A 22,572-nucleotide genomic window follows, 5' to 3' on the forward strand; every position below is an offset into this window, starting at 1 on the left:
AACATTTCCGAAACTCCCCGTTTACACCTCTTCTCCTCGCTCCTCCTCCCTCCTCACGTTTATCAATGACCCTATGGTCATTGATATGGGAAGGGGGTCAACCACTTGCATTCAAATTGGTATGGTAATAAGCTCACATCTTGCAAACATAAATACCCAGGTTTAAATTGGGTTATTCATCATCCCATTTTTTATTTACAAATTACAACCGCCGTTAGATTTTATTTGAGCTCAGTCAGTTTGCTACCGATTTAATAAAAATGTTATGGTGTCATATAGCTTGCCGACAATTGGACGGATTCGGATTGCCGACAATTGGAGTTGGACGGATAATTAAACTACAACGCAGCCGCAGGGCGCCCAGGAACGCTGCAATAGCACGTCAGGGTTGGCCAAAGGGCCAACGTTCTTGCCCCATCGTCTGGGGTTAATGACATGCATGGTACAAAACAAAAATAAACGCGTTTCAATCCAAAAAAAGTTCAAATCACTCTAAGGCTTGAGTGTTTTTCTTTTTGGTAGACCTATGGCTCTTCATGCAAGTTATATGTCGAAGGAAATTAAGCATTTGAACTGATGTAACGGAATGGGGTGGCTAAACTAATAAAAAAAAAATATATATATATTAAACGCATCTGTATTACTGTTTAGATGTGTATATCGTGTTTCGTTACACATCATCACTTGACCAAGGTGCTTGGGACACCACTGCATAAAACATGAAAAGTAATAAATAAATCCAATGGGAATAGCATCATAGGGTTAACTGCTGGCCCAATTGGTGCCAGGTTTTGGACATTTATCAGTTTGTGAAAAGATCCCTCATTCCGGGTGGGTGGGCATTGCATTTCAACCACCAATAACATTGAAAATATTTAATATGTTAGAATGTTTTCTTTCCTGGATTTGATTGGATTGACTTGGAAAAATGCGATAATAGTCAAACGTTGTTTTCATTTTGTCTTCAGGAATGTAATTTATAGAAATATTAAAGCATTCAAAAATAATGTTGAACCCGATTTCAAAGTAAATACTGCATGTCCTAACGCAGTGCCCCTTCTAGTCTAAATTAACAAATATCTGAGATGCATTTAAAAAACATTAGACACTTTATTTATAAAGCACATTTTCTCCGCATCAGAATGGAATGATATGAAAGAGATTAAGTCTCCTTTGGAGATGAAGAAAAATAAAACTCAAGATCAATAAAAGCAGACTTATCGATAAAATAACTCTAATCGAGTCGGAAAGTGCTCAGTCCCAGCCGGGGCTGGTCTCGCAGATGCATCGTGGGTAAAAAAAGGGGCCTGGCTCAGATGGCTCTTTGCGCCTCAAGTCGCTGTGTTGGCGTCGAGGGACGCGAAAGAGGGCCCCACTTTCAAAGAACAAAAATAATTAGTCCTACAGCAGAAATAATAATAATAAAAAAACAACAGCAGCATCGTCATCAGTCTCCAACGAACCCCTCCTTGACAGAAGAGCCTTCTTCTGCTGGCAGGTATGACCCCAGACTTGAACCCAGGCCATGTGGTGGGGGGGGGGCACGTTGGCCTAAGTGGTCGGCACCAATGGGCTAATCTGTGTCTGTGCGTCTGTCTGCATGTGTTATAGCTTGATGGTGCCTGTAGGCAGGCTGCTGTTGCACAGTCTGTAGTAGCGCAGGTCATTCACTAGCCTGTGTACACTCTGAGTGAAGGATGGCAGGTCCTAGGGGAGGGAGGGAGGGAGGGGAGAAACCAGATAGAAAGAGAATGGTGAAGTTTGGAAATCAGCAGAGGTTAATGAGTAGCTCAGTTCGTAGGACGACGCACGAGGCATGTAGCTTGACGGTTAGGTCTGTATTACTGTAACTTTGTCCTATTCATTGGGGCTATAGCTGACAACCTTTAAATTGGATATTCAATCATACATTTTAATAGATATATCTCTGAAGTACAGGAGGTTAACATTGGCTTGGCTCAAAGTCATTGTCTTAACAGCAAGGAGTGGACCATAGCTTCCTTCCTTAAAACAAGGTTACAGTAGAATCAGGTGTTTAGAGATATATCCTATTGAGCAGCCAACAAAACACATTGGGAATATATAAAAGAAAAACGGTCCAAAGATGACCGCTCATTGCGTACCCGCTCAAGCTTGAAGTTGCGCGCCAGGACAGTCCGCTGGTTGGAGTCTACGCCTTGGCAGCCTGTGAGGAACTCGGGCATGAAGCCGGAGTAGAAGGCGTCAAAGTCGACGGCGGCCATGTTGTAGACGGCGAGCGTGATCTCCTCCTGCAGCAGGTCGTGGCTCTTGTGGAGCAGCACCTGCAGCAGCACGTTGATGAAGTGGAACAGCATGGAGGTCCGGAACAGCTTCTGGAAAACAAAACAGGGTTCAACAAAAAGTGGGTCGAGTGTGAGATCGAGTGCGAGCTCACTAAATTTCAGTTTCAGCGTGCGGTCCGCACGGAGCTCTGCGCTCTCCTCTCTCTCCTTCATAGTGAGCTTCTCGGTTGAAGACTCGGACTCCTGGTTGAATGGGTCTCGGATCCAGTCATTGTCCTCGATGTCCGCCACACGTGGAAAATAGCGCTCAAACCTCTCTTTTAAGGTCTGAAGGTGTTCGGCATATATAGCGCGCTCACTGGCTGCCTGTGGCGCAGCTGATGCCAGCGGGAACATGTTCATGGAGCCCTGTTCCAAAGCCTCGCGCCACAGGGTCAGTTTGCCCATAAAGCCCCGAATCTTGTCTGTGGATGATAAAATGTTTTCATTCCTGCCCTGAAGCTTGGCGTTTAACTCGTTGAGATGCCCAAATATGTCTGCAAGGTAAGCCAGCCTAGCGCACCAGCTCTCATCCGCGAGCCTGTCCTTATGTTGGACAACGTGTTCACGTGAAAATTCCAAAAGCTCTTCCCGAAGCTTAAGTTTTTAGATAAAGAGTTTGCCTCTATATTATGGAATGAGTGCATTCAAAGAAGTATATAGTAAATTAAAATAATTATTTTTGTATAGTTGTATACTATATTGCAGTAGGCTATGGTTGTCACAAAATCCCACGGCACACTTGGACTTGCCTCACGGCACACCAGTGTGCCGCGGCACACTTGGACTTGCCTCACGGCACACCAGTGTGCCGCGGCACACTTGGACTTGCCTCACGGCACACCAGTGTGCCGCGGCACACTTGGACTTGCCTCACGGCACACCAGTGTGCCGCGGCACACTTGGACTTGCCTCACGGCACACCAGTGTGCCGCGGCACACTTGGACTTGCCTCACGGCACACCAGTGTGCCGCGGCACACTTGGACTTGCCTCACGGCACACCAGTGTGCCGCGGCACACAGTTTGGGAACCACTGGTCTAGGGTACCCCGTGTCCTATAGAATGGGAAAATCAATCTCACTCAATTAAGAATAATAAATAAAGTCATGTATTAGAAGAGCTTGCTGTCTCATCAGCAGCCAATATTTAAGTATCCATATTTTCATATTTTAAGTGTTAAAAAACGTTAAACCGGTGAATTGATACCGCCATCAAAACGTATTGACAAATATTTTGCAGATAAGTTGTAATTGCCAAATGATTCTGTATGTTAATTGGTTGCGATGGGAGGGTCATGGTTGGAGTAGAGCGGGTGAAGGAACTCACTCTGTGGTACAGTTTGTGCTTGCTGTTCAGGGCCTCCAGGTAGCACACATTCTGCTTGAAGATGTGAATGTCTGGCTGCAGGAATGACTGCCCAAACGCCTGGAGAATAGGAACAAAGGAAGATAGTAAACTAGAGCCAGGACAGTAGATACCGCTGAAAACATCAGATCTAGATGCCGCTACACTAGTGCCGTTTTAGTAGAAACTGCTGAAAACATCAGATCTAGCACCTCTGATCTACACATTACAATCCATGCTCCAACCCATATTGTAGTCCAAAGAATGCATGAAGTCAATTTAAACAATACCAAGATCAGAAAGACCAAGTAGAAAGTTATCAAGGATTTACAGTTTTCTACTGTTGTATGTTTGCATGAATACATGAACAAGACTGTACAGATAAAGAGGGAGAACACTGTCCGTCGGGCCAGACCCTCCCCAGGTTACGTGGAGGGTCTGGTGTAGGAATGGGAGACCCACCTGCATGGCAGCAGTGAACTGAGCCTCATTCTCCATGGTGTCTTCTGCTACACCCCTCTGGACACTCGCCAGGACAGATGTCTTGAAGAAGTACCTCCAGTTCTGGTGGAGAACTTGGTAGAGGAGCTCAAACATCTCCCCTTTAATGTCCGGTGAAGACCGCTGAGGAGGAACAAGGCATTTATCAAACCATGGGGTCATTGGATGCATTTATTCAAAACAAACTCAGTGAATTCAAATGCATGTTGCCAAGGAAAAGGACTTATACAATTAGCTCTAGGATCTTCATGAATCCGTTGCCGTAGAGTCAATAACCCTAGCCACCCTACCATTTGTTTACATGTTAAATCAACATCATCATCTTATTTTCTTGAAAAGTAAATGGTAGCAAGCAAATAAGTGATTATGACTTTAATAATGAGCGTGTCAAGCAGCCACAATGGCTTTCCCATATTCTAAGAACAATTTGGTAGTATGTTTCATATACATGATGAGACTACACTTATCAAGGGGCCAATAACACAGAACCGCGTCTTCTCTTCGGTTGACGAGTTGGCTGATGATCCGAGGTCAAAGACAGTGCATATAAAATGAGGTGCATCCAAAGAAAGCAGCCCAGCACAGTTGCAACAGCCATGAAGGACGGAGAGGGCAGGGTGACTGACCTCTGCCACGATGGGGTACACCTGCTCCATGCACAGGGACAGGATGTTGGGCAGGAAGGGCTTGAAGGCCTGGCCCGGCTCTTGCACCACCACCTGCAGTATCTTCAAGAACTTCTGCACCACCCTGCACCCCGCGCTGCCCTCCTGCAGTATGCTGGCCGCCAGCTGCTCCCTGGATCACACACACATTTTGGAAAGTTATAGTTGAATTCTGAGTGTGCCCACAGGCCTCACATTGTAAGGTAATGGACAGGGGCAGGATGGTCTGCTGACATGGTTGACTTCCAAAGGCAGATATATTCTGGTTCTGAAGTTTACCTTTAGGCATCCTTGAGCAAGCTGACCCATCCCTACCTTCTCCTTCATGACATGCGTCTATATAGAATTAAAAATGACTGCAAAGTCTATATGGATAAAAATGTCGGCCAAGTGATTAAAATACTCAAAATAACATGATACAGTATCATCCAGACATGCAACTATAATATGACTGAATATATCTGAGAAATCAAAGTGAATAGGTAGGCATTCTTAATTTGATTTAATTTGTAACATTAACAAAGAAATCCTTATGAACTGCACTATTCAGAAAATAAGGTTTCATGTCTGGGTTACTTGGGTTGAATAAAGATTAAACGTGGATAGGTCTAATTTCATGTTCCCACGTGAAAGAAACGTGGCATTGCCATGTTAGTAAATAAATGAAAACCTTGACTATTGAGCTATTGGGCAAGATAAGGGGGAAACATATGATCAGGTGACGCACAAACTTACATGTTTTCCTTGCGTTCAAACATTAACCAAAGACAACTTGGCACTGATACAAATGTGCCAAAGAGTCAAGCAAAAGTTGGCTTTCATTCAAACATTTCTAACGTGTAGCTATTATAAATACAACAGAGAATAGCTGTTAATCTAATCGTCAACAGTAATATTATTTACCTAATGAACATGTTCATGAATGTAGTTTACCTTATTAATATGTCAATATATGTTATTTAGCCAGTGAGAATGTTCATAACCTGGTGATGATGTTAAAGTGTTATTTAGTTAAGTGAATGTTCCAATATATGTTATGCAGGTTAACATGGTAGTATATGTGCTTTACCTGGTGGACATATTAATCATTGTTATTTACATGGTGAACGTGAGAATGAGTGCCATTTACCTGGTGAACATATTAGTTTGTGTCATTTACCTGGTGAACATATGAGTGAGTGTTATTTACCGGGTGAACATCTTAGTGATTGTTATTTACCTGGTGGACATATTAGTCAGTGTTATTTACCTGGTGAACATCTTAGTGATTGTTATTTACCTGGTGGACATATTAGTCAGTGTTATTTACCTGGTGAACATGCTCAGGAAGGTGTGTATGATTTGTCCTGTGAAGGCAACTCCCATTTGGACCCTCAGGGCTTGAAACAGGGTCAGGAAGAAGCTCAACATCTCGTCCGTCACATCTACAGAGAGAGGATGGATACACAATGGGAGGCAATGGCTTGAATCAGTATCACACAAGATTTTGCATACGGTCAATGTGCTCTAGTTTAGCCACGTTGGGTTCTTCATTTTTTCTGAAATGAGATGAGGAAATAGCCAGTCAGCATACTTAACAATTTATTATTGGCCAGGTTTTTATTATCTTACCAGGATGCTGAATAAATACTGGGAATAGGGCGAGGGACACTTGGACCGACTCCTGCAGGCTTTGGTAACAGATCTGGCGAGATTTGGTGGATTCCCCCGAGATGCTATCCACGACCTCTCGGAGAACCGGGAGAGTCTGCTGCATCACCGCCTTCACTGTAGGTGCAAAGAGCGTACGTTAAAACAAGTCATGCACACAATATCAAATGCAAGAGAGGGAGATGAATAGATGGAGAGAGGGGGAGATAGAGAGCGAGAGAGGTCGGAGAGATCTAAATAAATAAAGTGCGGGAGAGGAAGAGAACGAAGAGGGTGAGAGGGAGATAAACAATATAATGTGCGGCTATACATGCTTGGACACGGAGCAAGGGGCTGTATAACGCCACCAACAACAACAATATGTAAACAACCGAACACGTACACAGGAACATAAATCCTATCCAAAATAATAGAAAGAAATATCTAAATATCAGAAAAGAAATCAGAGGTGATCTGTTTAGTCTCCCATGCAGCGCAAGGCCCCCATATTCTTTATCGTAATTGGTGTCTTAGCATAGGCTTTCAATCCAAGTTTTTATTCAGTGTGTGGGATGTTTGTCGAAGCGGCTCCCGGCGAGACGAGACAAGAGGTCCTTTAAAGTGTATCAGGGCCTTTAGGCAGCGGCCTGAGGTTTCTCCCCCCGTCCAGGGGTGGAGAGGGGGGGGTTGCTTACTGTTGCCTAGCTCAGTGCTGCCCTGGGGCAGGCTGGTGGCGCCCCTCAGCGTGCGGTAGTCCCGGGTCAGGGCCGCCACCAGGCTGGCGTGGCTACTGGAGCGCGTCTGCCACTGCTGCTCGCTCTCCGGCAGGCTCGGCCAGGGTAGCAGCAGCATGTTGGACAGAGCCCTGCACACCAGCATGTGGGCCTGGGACACACACACACACACACATATATATATATGACTACTCCATGTCAACCTAACATTCAGAGCAATACTATTCAAAACAATTCCAACACAAACTAGTGTCCCTATTAAAGGAAACAATATTGCCCTCGTATAATGAATCGGCTATGATTCAGTGTCGGGACCATTGCCTTGGGAATATTACATTACATTTAGCAGCCATTTCCCTCCAATGAGATCAATGTTGAACATGTAGGACACATAATTATACATTGTATTTGTTTGGAGCTGTTGAGTCACACTCACTTACAGTGCAGTATAAACTTTTAATACTAATACTACTGCACTATGCAAGTTTTTCCTTTAGCAGAAAGTCCCTGGATGGATCGACCGGCGGTGGCTGGGCACGCTATATTCTTCTAGTTCAGATATTTGTTTAACGCCAAAAATAGTTGCGTCAGTAAAAGGTTAGCTAGCACTGGTTAAACATGACTCAAATGTCCTGCTGTGAGCAGACTGACCTCCGGTGGGAGCCCTGGAGAGTTGTTTTCCGTGATGAGGCGGAAGGTGCTCTGGATGGCGGGCAGTGACACCAGGAAGACTGGTCGTACCGTTGACGCCATGGAGACCAGCAGGTGGCAGGCAGAGAGGAGGAGCTTCTCCGGCACCTGGGGGGGTGGAATACTGAACATTAGCAAGATCCTAGTCTGACTTAATGCACGGCTTTCAAGCAGTCAAACCCCCTCACAACCGTTTGCAGTCAGATTTGTGTTCAGAGCCGGCCATTGGTCCATCGAGCTGCCCTTCCCGCTCTTCGTTCAGAACATAGCCGCGCCTTACCCATTGTTTAATAAAAGTTATAAATTATTAAAAAAAAAAAAATCCATACAATGACATTCTCACTTTGTCCGTGAGTCAGCTGGAGCCTGATATTGAGAGACTTTTAAAAACCAAGGACAGGCATGTCCTTGTCTCCCACTGATAGGCCTACTTCAGGCAGATTGTGTAAGCCTAGGCCTCCAATGTGTCACCTTTGAGTATGTTCTTCTCTGTATTATTAATGGGGGCATTTTTTGTCCCAAGTAACTTTGTTTATTGCACTAGTGAGTACAGTACGGATTTCTACACACCTTCCCAAGCTGTTGTCCAATTCTGCTACTACTTAAAAATGATTGTTCAAACAAGTGGAGTTTATTTTGGTCCCATGGCATGGGGGGCATGTTTTGTCCCATGTTACTTTGCCTATTGCACTGAATGTCTTTGTATTTGAAGAAATAGGCCTAAGGCCCTGTAATGTTCAAAGTCTGTCTTCAAATATTTCATTTAGCTTCAATTATTTTTCTAATTTAAAGAAGCCAGTTCATTTTTTTACATAAATGTGAAGCACAATAAAAGTGTTTATTTGGCAGAAGCATTCTATACATGCTATCTATCTATATATCTATATATACACACAACCTCCCCCAGATTCAATTTCAGCCCTCAAATGGGAAGAATTAGGTTTAGAACAACTCCCTCTCTTCAAACTAATTATATTATTCTAATGTCTTGAAAGTAACACAGCAGCACTTTTAACAGCTCCTTTTTAGTAACACGGCACAAGGCACGATTGTGATGAAGGAAACTTCTTTGGCCCTAATTTAGATGATAGCTCTGCATAACGTCAGTGACGTCTGCATAACGTCAGTGACGTAAGTGAACGTCACGGAGCTTGATCACAACACAATTTTCAGAGAAGAGATGGAGAGAGGGGGTAAGGAGAGAGGGTGGGGTAGGTGAGAGGAGAGAGGCTGCGGTTAGGGTGCTACCTTAGGAGTGAGGAGAGGGCTGCTGGCATCCACGGCTGAGGTGATGAGGCTCACGAAGCTGCTCTGGTTTTGCCGCTGGACTTCACTGTAGAACTGGGCCAGCCAATGGGAGTAGGCCTGCAGGGCAGCGAGGGCCTGTGCGTGGCTAATTCACAAACAAACACGTGATTTACCACCCAGTACCGCCACATACCCGCCTGGACGTTCAATATAACGAGGATCATTAACTTTAACATTAATATTCAGAGAGATTTTTTGCAGGAGAATGTAAAGGTTACTGGGAATATGGTTTGATATTTTATTCAGTATCACACTTTGGAACACAAGACCTCCCTTCTTGTATAGACTTGCAAGGAGCTCACAGCAGGACATGTGAAAAATATATACTAATTCTTTTTTATTATTTTTCGATAATTGCCTCTGATTCACGTCTTTAGTTTCACTCCACAAGTACTACGGTAATTTATCACCCCTGCGTATTCTGTTGCTAAGCGACGTCAACGTCTTTGGCAGACTATTTCTCTGCTGAACAACACTACGAATGGTAATTGTAGAGTAAATTTTTTGCTTTGGCAAGTAGCCGTGTAATAAGCGGGATAATGTATAGAACGTCGCCGGTCATATTGAAAATAAGCTCCTTTAGGGCGATGTCCTAAAGAAGCTTATTTTAGGAGATCACCCTTTCGCAATGAGGCGTCAGTGTCCTGTTCGCCCTGTCGGGGCCTATTTTCCCGATAATGACCGGCGTTCTATACGTTATCCCTTACGTAGCCTATAGGGGCATAGCACAACATCCGATTAGAACCTGCGTCAATATTTGATGCCAATAAAGTGAAGTAGAGCAAAGATCTAATCAAACAATTTTGACCGTTGACGCTTTTGAAAGCACAATGCAAATATAGTTGAATGGGCACCAATCAATCGCACCCTATGGCCACCAGATGGCAATAAGGGTAATCTGTTCTGATGGAAAGCAATCAACCTAACATTTCCGCAGAAACCCTCTCTTATGCCGCTTTTCCACCGCACATGTAGCTCGACTCGACACGACACGACACGACACGACACGACTCGACACGACACGACACGACACGGTAGCAGCGCGGGTGCTTTTCCACCGCAAATAGTACCTCCGGGACGTAGGCGGGGTCGTCTGCGCGAAAGGGCTGTGACGTATTTTTGTACGCGACGCAAACAACACCTACGTAACCTACACATGGACAGAACCAACATAACAACAATGGAGGACATCGATGCGATGGTATTCGTGTTCGTATTATTAGCTGGCATGTTGAAGAAGTGGAATATGTTGGCTGCGGCGCTGCTATGGCTGTTACCAGCATGGTTGCCATGTCGCTCTCGTGACTTCGTCACACTCTCTGGCCAATCAGTGGCCGGCCGTCTGCCGACGTCACCTTTTAGCATCGGCTCAGCCGCTTGGAACCTAGAGCGAGGCGGTACTAGAAAAAGCAGCCACTTGAGGTACTAGATCGCGGTGGAAACGCAAAAAAGGCGAGCTGAGTCGAGTCGAGTCGAGTCGTGTCGAGCTGGTACCATGCAGTGGAAAAGCGGCATTAGCCATTGTGTTTAGCTGCACAATTGGGCCCATACACTGGATGATCCTTGTATGGTGGGATATGGTTTGCTCTCTAGGAGGAGCATGTACTCACACATCAATGAGGTCTGGTTTGAGGACCGAAGGCACAGCGGTCTCCAGGTCGTACAGGCTACTCTGGGAACCGTAGCACGTCACCTCGACCAACCTACAACAGAACACACAGGAGGAGAAACTTATTCTTTGCATTGTGTGATTGTGTTCATAATTCATTCCCCTTTATCCTCCTGCCCCAACTCTGAGCACCTTTAAAACAAGACTGAAGACTTTTATGTTTGCTATAGCTTTCTGCTAAATCTTAAATATATTGCACTTTCTAAAAAGCTTTTTTAACTTTGCCTTTATTTTCTAATTTAATACTAAAATGCCTTTTTAACTTTCTATTTTACCCATTTCTTTGCATATGTTTTTCTTTTACTCATCTATTATTTTATTTTATTGTATGACAATGTTTATATGTGAAGCACTTTGAGTCTGCCTTGTGTATGAAAAGTGCTATATAAATAAAGTTGCCTTGCCTTGCCTACTTATAGCCTACCTATTTCTACTTCTATGAAAACCTCCTTCTCCTTAATGATTGTGTATGAAATCACTGTTGAGTCACCATGTATAAAAGGCTCAGCTTAAAATGCTAATCCATCTCTCGATATCACTCAATAAAAAGTTATAATATATGCCATTTGGTGAGCCCTTATTTTAAGAGTACATGAGTGCATACATGTGTTTTGCATCGGTGGCCCCGTTTAGGGTTTTTGAATCCCTGTGTCAGCAACAGAGGGCCGCAGCCTCCCCGAGAAACGGACAGGACAGACTACAGACCTCTCCACGACTGCCACGGCGTCGTTGAAGCGCGAGGCGAAGACGTCGCCGATGAAGTACTCTGAGAGGCGTCCCACAGCCTGGAGCAGGGAGCTGAGGTCACGCAGCGAGCAGTGCAGCCTCCGGCAGTCGTTCTCCGCAGAGATGTTCAGCCTCCCGACTGGAGTGAGGAGGAGAGGGAGAGAGGGAGTTGGATATGTAAGAGTCGGATAGAGAAATGGAGAGACAGAGTGTGGGAGGGAGGGGGGAGACACGGAGACCAAGGCAGAGATTGAATGGCCACAAGAGGGGGAGATCGATATATTTAGAAAGAGGAGATTGAGACAGAGGGATAAATATTTTTCAATTTAAAAATAAGAGTATAACATTCATTAATTCTTTATTAGCATTTTTTAAAAAAAAAGGTAGTTTAGGGGAATAGTAATCATCCCAATTTTAGCTACCATGCCATTCAAATAATTTGTTTAGGTCTGCGAAATAATGTTTCACCTTCTTCTGACGAATGTACTTATTGCATGCCGCTTTGGATAAAGTGTCTGCTAAATGCCCTAATGGAATGTCTGTAACAGTGTCCCACCTGTTCCTGTGGTGACAATGAACTGCTGCAGACCCAGATACACATCCAGGTTCTCCTGAAGGATGGGAAACTGAAGACAGCGGTGAGAGAGAGAAAGTGAGAGAGCCACATTATTATTTTTGACTTGGAAATCAATTCTAGCTTCAGTCGCATAAAATACAAATGCAGGAGATCACAGTAATCAAATTCCAGGTTTGACTACCAACAAGTGAAACCGAACGACAGAAATAAATAATAATATAATAATAAATAAGATACAATTATTTTTGAACGAGTCATCCTCCCGCCCCACCCTCCATGCCCTTCCCATTCCCGGTTGGTTCTTTCTTACCAAAGTAGTAAATGCATGGGATGGAAGCAGCTCCATCACCTTGGCAACCACTTCCAGACTCTGGCGTAGGTACCGCTGCCACTCCGTCTGTTGCTACGGTTACCAAGCCAGAAACAAGAAACACAGGGTAGGATATGAGGCGAGTACAATTTTTATATGAGCAAGCTTTGACAATAGACCACATTCACAGAAGGTGAGGAGAAAGAAAATGAAAAAAAATAAGACAGCAACGTTTCAAGTTTACAGACGAGACAATGACACGTCATCACTTGAGACCAACCATTGTTGAGAACACGACAAGAGAAATAGACCAGAGCTTTTTTATGGCCGTCATGATGTGACAATCTTTCTACAAGGCATCTATGTGGAATGTTTTATCAACAACAACAACAACAGGTGTGCCAGAAGTGACAGAGTCTTACGTCATCATCGAGAGCCTCATCATCCAGCTCCTCCAGCTGGGCCTGGTTGTACCTGAACTGGATTCTGTTCAGAACCTCTCTGAGTAGGAGACCCAGGGCGTCTTTGTACCTGGAACCAGAGCCCAGTGACACATAAACACAACAAGGTCTTGTGGTGGTTTGTGTGAGATTCAAACAGTACCGTGCAAGCCTCAATGAGGAGATAGCTGCTTCAGTTCCTCTCTTTCCTTTAAACCTCCAAATACATCAAAACAAACAGAAAAATATGCAAATTACAGAGGAGTACGTCTGGCAGATATTGAATTCTAATTCTGCATTAAGAACAATCTTAATCTTGCGTATTTCTTCGGTCATATGTAAGACATGCAGCCCACAACCCCACTTCCCTCAAACTCAAAACCTCTGAGTTGAGAAGGGGGCTTGAGACAAGCAGGAATCAGTCATGCCATTTTGCTTGTTTACTCTAAATCAGTGGTTTTCAAACATTTTATACCACGTACCACCTCAGAAAATATTTGTGACCCCAAGTACCACCATTATGACCGATGTTATAAAAAAATATATATATACAGTTGCCTAGGACTATTCAGCCCTATTCTGCTATGCACACTTCAGGCAGGAGGCACATTTAACAATTGTGTACCAACAACCTTTTTTCAAAAGCACTTTAAAGCACTTCGAAATAGTTGCCACTTGGAGTTACGATCGCAGTGTTTTTGAACCATTCATAATTTTAGCACTTACATTATATCTTGCAGTCAGTTTAGCTTGTAATGGTGGATATTAACCACAATAAGACCCCATTTTAATGATCTCTCGGTTAATGTATTTCCATTTGTACGAATATTTAGATCTAATTATATCTTTAAATTTTATAAAGAAATATATTCAAAAAACGTTTTTTTGGAAATTCCTCTGCATTCCACGAAATAGCACATCGCGTACCCCCAGTGGTACGCTAACCAGTTTGAGAACCACTGCTCGAAATGATGTGGACAGCCCGTTATCAGAGTTAACGTATCTCAACACCAGAACGTCAAAATCAATCCCAAGCAGAACTCTGACTCACCGGTTTAAAACACTCTCTCTGTCAGCCAGTCTACTTTTGATCTTCGTCGTCAGGAAATCCAAGAAAACAGTCCATATTTCCAAACAGGCAAAGTAGCCTTCATGGTTGGGCTGGGAAGGAAGGTTGTTTTTTGCAAAATGTTAAACAAGTAGCAGCAAAAATCTGCAGCAGCGAATACACTTGCCCAAGATCCTGTCAAGACATGGTAACCTTGTGTCTAGATAAAGTACCGTATTTGTTGGGCCTATATACGGTACATTGTAACTGGTATGGAATGTTAAGATATAGTACCTTGTAACTTGTGTCTAGATAGTGTACCTTGAGTCTAGATATAGTATCTTGTACCTTGTGTGCCTGTGTTGGATAGTGAGTCACACCTGGCATTGAATTAGATTTCCAGCCCACTGTACAAATAACCACCATGAATAGAATTACTCGGGAATCCATTTTAGCTCAGTCAAATAAATGTAACATTTATAATGTCTATAATGTAGCCTCAAATATTGCATTCACACTACAATGTAGACAACCTGACAATTTGAACACAACATTTGACCAACGATGAAAGTAGTTGACAGCAGTTTGCTAGTTTCATTACTAGTAGATAAATATGTGCTGTCAATAAGTTTTAAGAGCTTTACATTTAGTTTAATTTGTTATAAATGCCATCCATTCGCTATTGTCGAGTGAAATGCGGTGTGAGAATCTGATTGGAGTTGATGGCACGACTGCCCTGTATGATACAATTTTGATTTTTGGACTAATCCTGGCTGATTTCTGACCAATCAGGGTGTCCGTTCCCTGATTAGAAACCATCTTGCCTGTCGATCACAGATGCATGTACAGGTACACTTCTCAATCAATGACTGGAAAAGATAGGGATGGTATTTTTTTGAGGTTCATTTTCAAAATCATGTGCTCTTCCGGTCATACTCTTTACAACTCTCAGAGCTAAACAATGCTTGAAACACAATTCTTACCTGGTTAAAGGTGTACTTGAACAGCAATGCTAGGAACTCTACAATTGGGAACTGAGGACTCGACTCTATCCTCCTCAGGTGGACACTGACAAACAGCCGCAGGAAATCAGTGAACTTTTCCAAATAACTGCAAATTGAACACACACACACACACACACACACACACACAAATCGACCACACACTTAAGAGGGGAAAATCGACTCGCAAATTATAAAATACTTTTAAAACAAAAAAGACTAATTGATTATAAATAGCTTTCAGGTGCTGAACCTAACGCCTAGCCAAACAACCAGGGAGGGCGATCCTGCCGACCACGTACCACTCGTCCAGCTCCTGTAGCTTGCCCTTCACCGTGTGGGAGTTGTTCTCCCGCGTCAGCCTCTGCAACAGGAAGAAGGTCTGCTGGAACATGCGCAGCAGGTACTCCTCAAAGTCCAGCGGCACGCAGTTCTTGGAAACCAGCTCGTTGACGCAGGTCATGGCCAGCACCCCCAGGCGGGCGCGGTCCTGCTTGCCCTCCGCACTCTGGGGGAGGCTCCGCCCGTCCCCGTTGGACGACGGCGGGCCGTTGGAGGAGGAGATGAAAGGGTCGGGCTTGGCCTTGGTTCTGAGGTCGCAGCCGAAGCGGGCGAAGTGGAAGATGGAGGCCAGCAGGGTGGGGGTGATGCTGGTGGACAGGGGGATCCAGCTGAACAGGTGGGCCAGGCTCTCTAGCACCAGGCAGCACAGCTGGTGGCTGTCCTGGTCCAGCTCGGCCATGGGCTGGCAGAGCAGTTTGGAATACTGGCTTCCCTGGAAGAGGCTGCCCAGCAACTCCACTGATGAGTGGGAGTGGAAAATAACACTAGATCAATGAAACCCACCATGGTGTAGCATGAACATGCTTATTACCAAAACGACCAATGCTATTGCTATTGGGTTATTGAACTGCTTCATCCATAATGTCTTGCAGTGGAATCAGGTGTACGTCATTATGCTCAAGGATGCATACATGTAAATGACAGGGATTCGGGAACGATCACATCACCCTGCTCATTAGCTTGATTTTATCTGATTACTACTGACCATCTTCTCCAGAGGTGGGCGAGGGTGGGGGAGTTGTTCCCATGACGTTGTGCTTGTCCCAGTAGGATTCCAGGATACCTGCAGTTCAAAAAACAACAGATCAGTTATTTTTTGTCGTTTAAAAACTAAAACGCTTGCCATCATGGATTTATTCACAGCTGTAGGTTATGTCCACTCTAGGAAGACGAATCAGGCCATTCATCACCCTGAACTGTAGCTATATATGTATTGAATGGTGCTTGTAAGCTAAACAAAGGAGTCTTGAGTCTTTTGCGGAAGCGTCACTCTGGAATGATCTTAGCAGCCTTAACACTGGGATGATCGGAACAGTCTTTACTTGGTGAGCTCCTGAAAATTCTAAAAAAGGTATTTAGCACGCTGAGCCCCCTTTCTGGGGGCTCAGCGTTGTCTAGGATGAAATAGTGTTTGATACCGAAATGACCGGTAGTTTCTGTCTCGGGTATTTGACTCATTTCAAATCGCCCCTGCCTGCTTCAGAATGGCTGGCTACGGGCATTCACAAACCTGTCCTTAAAAAAAACCTTAACGTTCGTTTTCAGAAATGTGCAACTCACCGAGTGGTTAGTGTTGTTCGTTGATGTTCCAAATCAAGTATCGTAGAGAAATACGAAAGACTGAGAACCGAGCAAAAAGACTACAACCAAACCTAAACCCTTTCCGTTTCCAGTTCCCGTTTCAACAGGATTTACAAAATGCCAAATAAAACACGACGGAAACTTTATTTCACTACGATACTTGATTTGGAATATCATCGAACAACGCTAAACCACTCGGTGCGTTGCACATTTCTGAACGAACATTTATGAGGAATTGTAAGGAAATGTTTGTGAATGCCCGTAGCCACCCATACTGAAGCAGGCAGGGTTGATTCGAAATGAGCTAAATACCCAAGACAGGACCAATAGTCAAGATTTCAGTGTTAACCACTCTATTTCAATTCTAGAAAACCCAGAAATTGGGCTCAATGTGCTAAATACCGGAATTGTCATTCAACATTGGGATGACCTGAACAGTCCTTACCTGTCAGCAGTCCCAGCACTGTGGGCACCTGCTCCAGCAACAGCTTGCGGAGCTCGTCTCTCCGGGCCACACTCAGGTCTTCCCGAGGGCAGGCCAGCTCCTCTGACGTGGTCTTCAGCAACACCAAGCCCAGGGATGCCAGGCCAGGAGACTGGATCAACTGGAGAAAAAATATAAAGGAGATCATATTACATTAAAAGTTGTTCAAATTCATACTGATAACATTGAAAGGTATCAAAAAAGCTTGAGATCTAAAAACAGGCAATTACATATCATTCACAAATATATTGAAAGAAAATACTAGACCAGAGGTGCGTTCAGAATCGCAAACATAGGCGAACGTTCGCGAACGATTTTAAACATTTTCCGTTAAACGAACATAAGCAAGCAAACGTTTACGAACATAGGCAAACTGTCTGAAGAGGTAGTTCTCCACAAACAGATGCTCTCTTCGGCTACGTGACATTCGTTGCCATGGCATTAAACTAAACTATATTGAAATCATTTACTCCTTTCCTACACAGAAAGCAATAGATAAAACGTTTCATATAGCCTATCTACACCCTTACTTCAACTGTTGTCTTTTGCATCCTAAAATGCGATTTGAACGTTATATCGCAGTAAGTGGGTACAACTTCGGTGACGTAGCCCTCTATTCTTGAATTTTCCGTACTGGTTGTCTGCAGTAGGCTTTCAACGAGGTCGACCACTTGCAAACCCTCTTCTGTGAACTCTTCCATTAACATGGAGGCTGCCGCTAATACCATGGCCTTCGTATCCATTTTTTTCGTTTACAGTTTGTTTAGAACGGTGTTCAAAAATCGTTCAAAATTAATTGTTTAATGTCAACACGTTCGTTGCGAACGTTCGCCTATGTTCGCTGAACTTGAACGCACCTCTGGTTCTAATGGAAATTCATTAAACCCTTTAGGCAATAAGAGTTATTGGAAATACAAAGGCTGATGAAAAAATCTTTATAAATTTCGAATGGCATAACAAAGTCTTGTGCGAACAAAGCAAGCTGCAATGTGTTGCAATGAAAGCGTTACTTGTTTTGTGGCAGAGGAAAGAGCAGTGCAGTGCGTGAATGATAATTAATGTGTCTAGTCAGTAGCCACCACAATACTTTAATATTGGTTATTGAGCAGACCTTTTCACCCAAAGCAACTTAGTGATTTCAGGTACAAGAAATCAGGGATCAGGTAGTAGAAGGCTGTAGAACCCAGTTTTTTGCGACTGGGAGTTAAACACTTTTGCTAAGCCATGATCCTTGATCACCCCACAATACAGACAGAAATTCCATGGGTCTTTGCTTTGAGCTCTTGCACACTACACGACTTTCAAAGTCATCAGATGGCTGAACTTCAGAGATTAAACAACCGTCTTTCCTGCAATCGGTTAACTTGAGGCCGTTGTGGGTTTCACACTTTACCGATCGGTGAGAGGGGGTCACACATTACAAGACGTTTAACAAGGACGATTCCCAGACTAGTCTCTTGTCCTACCTTTATGCATGACAACACACACAAAGAATCACACTGTCCAAAATGAAAGACCACAAGAAGCCTGCAATCCAAGTGGCTTGTGTTCTTATTGAGATCAAACATTCACTAAATGTTCCTCTATTTCTATTTTGTGGCTCCAAGCAAACCACAGAGCCTTTCTCAATGCCCTGTTGGCTAATGCTCTGTTGGGTGTCGTCACTGCTGTCATTGCGTGTCACAACATTTGACACTAAGGGGTGTGGACTCCTGGACAGGTCCAGATTATTAACATTCTATATATCTCTTAGGCCTCAGCGCCGTACAGGTGAGCCTCTCTGATCACTTCTTTCAGCAGTGCACACTCCATGATCATCCGCCATGGGAGCCAGCTATATTAATGGCTTCAAGCAAGGGCCTTTCGCTGAGATTTCAATCATATGTCAGCGGGTGGAGGCTAAAATCTTGTCGTATGAACTGCTTTACCTGCAGGATGTTTGTGAAGAAGTCATGGTAAAACATTGGCCAGTCCTGGCGACCGATGTCCACGATGACTTTGCAGAGCTTGTTGCGGATGAAGTACGGCATGACTTTGTGCTGGGCCAGCAGCAACTTTGGCAAACAGTTTCGGATCTCCATCTTGTCCTGGGAAGCCACACCTAGCCACTGCTTATTCACCAGGTTCTGAAGGGTACAACATGAGTCAGGAATATCATCTTGAAGGCTCAAGACAGCTACCGAAATGGTCTCTCACACACACACACACACACACACACACACACACACACACACACACACACACACACACACACACACACACACACACACACACACACACACACACACACACACACACACACACACACACACACACACACACACACACACACACACACACACACCCCAAAATGGGGCCTTCACAACGCTTGATGAAATCGGAAAAATATGAATTTTTAAAGTTCAAGTTTTGTTGAAGTAACCCTTCAAAAAGCAAAATTACAATATCACAAGTAAGTGCTGTGTGGAGGAAGTAAAAGTCTTTCGGATCCACTTTGGGGCCGAGTTAGACTCGGTAAGGGCAGAGCTTCGATTTAGTGAGGCGCACAGAAGCGCAGTCAAAGATCAACACACGTCAGAAGATAATATATTTTTCGATCTTGTTCCGTGTTTAATATGATGACTGGTGGTAATGGATACAGGGTTTGAGCATTGTTGAAGGTTATAGAGCGACACACACACACACACACACACACACACACACACACACACACACACACACACACACACACACACACACACACACACACACACACACACACACACACACACACACACACACACACACACACACACACACACCCTTTATTTCCATTTAAATAAACCCAATAAATGATGCCAAAAATAAAACACACAGACAAAAAAACACAACAATGAGTAATTACCTCGAATACTGTAAGGCTGTACATCATAACATACTCATTCCGAGTATTGGACAGGAAGAACAAGCAGTGACGCCATGCTCCCGTCTGCTGCGCAAAGTTATTCAGCAGTTCTTCTGTAAGGAACAGGAAGTAGTAACCACCACAACATTAAAACAACACCCAAGGGCCAACTATGATACGCTCACACTCAAAGCCTATCCATCAAACATGAAATTTGACGGAGCAAACCAGAAAACATCCAATAAATATATTCCTACCGTTTTTAGATTGCTCACACACTTTTTAACAAAATGCTTCCACACCAACAACTATTTGTTTGACATGGTGTCCATTCAATTGAAGCCAAATGTCAAATAAATAGACTTACAGTCATCCTTAAGTTGGGCAAGTTCAAAGTTGTGAAAAATTACATAATTATTATTAACGCAAAAGATTGTCCAACCAATGAGAATTTGGTCAACCAGCGCATATCCCCTAACCCAAACCAAACGACCAGAACGTAGCCCTAGTTCCAACTAGGGCTGGGAGTCAAACACAATATTCCCATCCATCTATCCTTCCCCTAACAAACAGACGATGCCTGTATCGACAGATGACGCTTACCTATCTCTCTCTTCCGCTCATTGGTCGTGCAGCTGTGAAAGAACTCTGTCATGAGGCTCTCCAGCGCACGCAGCGAGGCCTCTTCTGACGCCTGGAGACATTGAAAAAAAAAAAGCAAGATTCTGCTGTCTACTATTTCAAGAGATTTTACAGGCATGCACCACCTTAGGTTAACCCATGTCACCTTTTCCCTGCAGGCATCACCTTTATGCAATGATGAGTTTTCAATCATCCACCCCTGTGACTCAACCAGAGAGGTTTTCATTGTGGATCTACTTTGGTCAGTGGAGAACAACGACGGTGGGAAGATTAATCATTACACATAATTAAATATAATTTTGGAGGAACACGTCTTTCCAGATTATTGAACAAGATTTACTTTAACAAAACACAGAAGTTCCTCCATGTATGCTTGTGTTATGTATTAAGACAAAGTATTTATTTGATTTAGTGTATCAAGTCATCCCTCCACGGTTCTAACCCCAATGCACACAATTGAAAATGCTGTTTACAAAAGCAAAACCTACAGATACCCGATATCCCTTATTTGACATGTCTAATTTGGGAAAGTCCTGCATATCAGGTAGAACAGTGACATTTGCGGACGGCTCTAAATTCCTCAAATAAGCCAGAACTTGCAGCAGGTTAGCATTACTCAACACAAATACTTGGCGTTGTTAAATGGGCGCCTTCATTAAAGAAATATGCAAAAAAACATGCAATATCTCGGGGAAATAAGCCTGACATCACAAACCGTTAGTTACATCAGGAAACGAAAGTAATTAGGGTTAATTTTGAATGAGAGTATACCAATGGTTTAGTCTGCAATAGCAAGGGATACAGACTGAGCCACAGCAACTTTTTCAGCTCAACAACACATATAAACGGTGATTTAATGAACTCATACTCACCATTTCAGCACGTATTCCTCCAACTTTGTGCCTCCAACTTTGTATGCAATGAACAAAGTAGCAGATATGTGCTACTTACTTAGCTACTTAATTAGCCAGCTAAGGTGTTGGCCAACTGGGGTTCATGATCTGCTCGCCTGCACGCAGTTAACGTTAGCTTGGTGATGCTATCGGTGTTCCTTTCCGTCACAACTACGATACGACATAACATTACATTTACTCACGCTTGCCAATGATTAAAAATAACCCCGCAGTTTGTCATAGATTGAAGGCATGTCGGTCACATTGATATGCTAACTAAACGTTCTGCGTCAGCATTGTTAACGTAACGTTAACAGTAACTCAAAATAGATGAGCGATAAGGTAACTAGATTGGCACGGTTTCAGTACCTTTTAGGTGGAATATTGATCTAGTATGAACGTTCAGATCGGCTAGTTCACGCTATAGAGGAGTGCTAGCCGAGGTTAGCGCACGACGCTAGCTCGTCTTGTCTATAACGATGGAAGCATTGCCTTAGCTGCTGTCAAATAACGTAAGAGAAAATATGCGTATGTGACTCTTTGCTCTCGCAAACTACATCTTCATGTTGAAGATGGAAAATACGACTAGGATAACAATAAAAAAAACATATGCAGCGATGACACTACATAAACGATGTAATAATCACTTGTTCCTGTTTTCGCTTTTTTTGCTTGTCGGGGCGGCTCTGTTTCTGTAGCATACAGCTAGCGCTATTGGTTCATGCTTTGCGTCGAAACTTGCTACTTTACGGCAGAAATCACCCAGGGAAACCATGGAGTGACGTACACACAAACACGCACCCACGTGCGTTGGAATGTAAAAAAAGGTATTCTTACTAAGAATTAGAACCAATACACATTCAAAGGTTCCTTAGAAGTTGTTATACTATTATTCGACTACTATTAAATCTATATGTTGTATAAGTTGAATACATTTTTCATTCATTATATTTATATTGTATATTTTTTATTCAAATAATCATTTTATATCCTTTCATGATCAAAGGATATGAAATTATTAATTTAATTAAAAATGCATGTGAAAGTTTACATTGCAAAAGGCTGAGCAACCTACAGT

The 22,572-nt window shown here is 43.4% G+C and overlaps 1 protein-coding gene across 1 annotated transcript; it reads right to left on the reverse strand.

The window, feature by feature from the left end:
- Positions 1–81: 81 nt before the first annotated feature.
- xpo6 (exportin 6) lies at positions 82–22,353 on the reverse strand. Its single transcript, XM_056579892.1, has 24 exons — positions 21,474–22,353; positions 20,563–20,653; positions 19,960–20,072; positions 19,004–19,201; positions 17,037–17,196; positions 15,996–16,073; positions 15,250–15,748; positions 14,930–15,056; positions 13,950–14,059; positions 12,881–12,989; positions 12,459–12,551; positions 12,128–12,197; positions 11,551–11,710; positions 10,787–10,879; positions 9,117–9,261; positions 7,830–7,976; positions 7,140–7,329; positions 6,427–6,582; positions 6,125–6,239; positions 4,777–4,948; positions 4,112–4,273; positions 3,632–3,730; positions 2,124–2,354; positions 82–1,707 (listed from the first exon to the last, which is right to left on the reverse strand). Exons 1-24 carry the CDS (start codon positions 21,474–21,476, stop codon positions 1,606–1,608), a joined length of 3,423 nt encoding a protein of 1,140 aa, XP_056435867.1. The 5' UTR covers positions 21,477–22,353; the 3' UTR covers positions 82–1,605.
- Between the last annotated feature and the right edge of the window lie 219 nt (positions 22,354–22,572).

This window comes from Gadus chalcogrammus, chromosome 2 (genome assembly GCF_026213295.1).
Source record: "Gadus chalcogrammus isolate NIFS_2021 chromosome 2, NIFS_Gcha_1.0, whole genome shotgun sequence".
NCBI lineage: Eukaryota > Metazoa > Chordata > Actinopteri > Gadiformes > Gadidae > Gadus > Gadus chalcogrammus.

Bases quoted from the DNA above. Each gene is read 5' to 3' on its own strand.
- xpo6 (XM_056579892.1), bottom strand. The intron at 14,060-14,929 runs GTAAGAATTGTG...CTTCCTTCCCAG, and splicing joins TCAAGTACACCTTTAACCAG to CCCAACCATGAAGGCTACTT. The intron at 7,977-9,116 runs GTAGCACCCTAA...CCACCCCCCCAG, and splicing joins GCCCTCTCCTCACTCCTAAG to GTGCCGGAGAAGCTCCTCCT.